Here is a 1,347-nt window from a genome sequence, read left to right on the forward strand (position 1 = left end):
ACTCCTGCTGGAAGCATCCTGATATCCAAGTACATCAGTAACTTGTAAGCAAAGAATGAAGACTGTATTTTGAAATAAACATTATATACCTTAATATTCTAACTCACTATACCACTTCCCCATGTAACGGCTTCTTAAGAAGAAGTTAGAATGGAAAAAGATCTACTTGAAATTTTGGCATGAAAAACAAAATGCTGGATACAGGCTGGGAGATCCAGGTTCCATTTTTTTCCACACCAAGAACAAAAGCAGCAAAGGATTAGCTTTCTGAATTATAAGAGCTAATAATCAAAAGGAAGCAATCCCTCATTTACCCAAGACATCACCTGAATAAGATATCAAACTAAAATATTCTATGTGACTATCAGGTCACATAGAGTTCCGAGCTAGAATTTCAACTAAAATGTATCACAGCTTGTTACTGCATTGCATATATTTTTTGCTGATGGGATAGACTCTGCATGCATCTGCTTTCAGGTAGATGCTTCTTTTTCAAACACTGAACTCCCCAAAAGATTTTTGCCACATGAAATTGCATCTCAGTCAGTGAAAATACCTCTAAAGAATTACAAGAAACAATGCAACAGGTTTGGGGGCTTTTTTGCTATACAGGATATGCTGCCAAGAAGTGAGATGGAGAGTCCCAAGAAAAACCCAGCATGCCACTCCTCACACCTGAAGCACAGTGGTTCCTGGGTTCACCAATACAGGATGGCCATCCACAAACACCTCTATCTGGTTGCTGGCTGCTGTCGCAGTTGTACGCCCTGAGAGGCAAGAAGAAAAAAGCCCAAACAAAAACGTTCTGTTACTGCTAGATGCAAAACATTAGACCCCACAACCCTCATCATACAGTTACACAGTACTGACAGAAACTCAGTTCTAGAAATAGCACAACATAGAAACCAGAGCTACAAATAAAATACACATAGATGCCCTTCAGTAAGTCACAGAATCATGGAATCGTTTTGGGTGGAAGTCAGTTACACACAGGTTCATTTTATCACCACACGCATAACCTGGACACTTACCACACGCTTTGGAAGACTGGGCGACCCCAGCCAAGGTCCTGCGGACAGCAGGGAGTCGAAACATGGTGTTTGGGTAGGAGAGAAAACAGCACCCAGTTGTTACCAGTATAAATGTTTTCTGACGGGCTTCAGAGGCAGAGCACAAATTTCTATACCAGTTGCAAAAAAGTAAGACAGTAAGAAGTTACTTCCTTGAATACATGGATCTGTGATGGTAACTACCTATACTTGGTACAGAAGGGGTGGATGTGACGATGAGGAGCAGCTGCAGCCAAGCTCAAGCCTAACGCTGCAGGAGCCGCACGAAGGAAGAGCA

At 41.9% G+C, this 1,347-nt stretch overlaps 1 protein-coding gene across 2 annotated transcripts in view; it reads right to left on the reverse strand.

The window, feature by feature from the left end:
- Nucleotides 1-1,095, reverse strand: part of NDUFS1 (NADH dehydrogenase (ubiquinone) Fe-S protein 1, 75kDa (NADH-coenzyme Q reductase)) — a 13,527-nt gene extending 12,432 nt beyond the window's left edge. For both annotated transcript variants that reach the window (XM_010007319.1, XM_010007320.1), the window contains exons 1-2: nucleotides 1,032-1,095; nucleotides 676-767 (exon numbers count right to left, since the gene is read on the reverse strand). In XM_010007319.1, the coding sequence (XP_010005621.1) occupies nucleotides 676-767; nucleotides 1,032-1,095 (156 nt within the window). The remainder of the gene's footprint in view (nucleotides 1-675; nucleotides 768-1,031) is intronic.
- Between the last annotated feature and the right edge of the window lie 252 nt (nucleotides 1,096-1,347).

The sequence above is a fragment of the Chaetura pelagica genome, unplaced genomic scaffold (genome assembly GCF_000747805.2).
Source record: "Chaetura pelagica isolate M959 unplaced genomic scaffold, ChaPel_1.0 scaffold21, whole genome shotgun sequence".
Taxonomy (NCBI): domain Eukaryota; kingdom Metazoa; phylum Chordata; class Aves; order Apodiformes; family Apodidae; genus Chaetura; species Chaetura pelagica.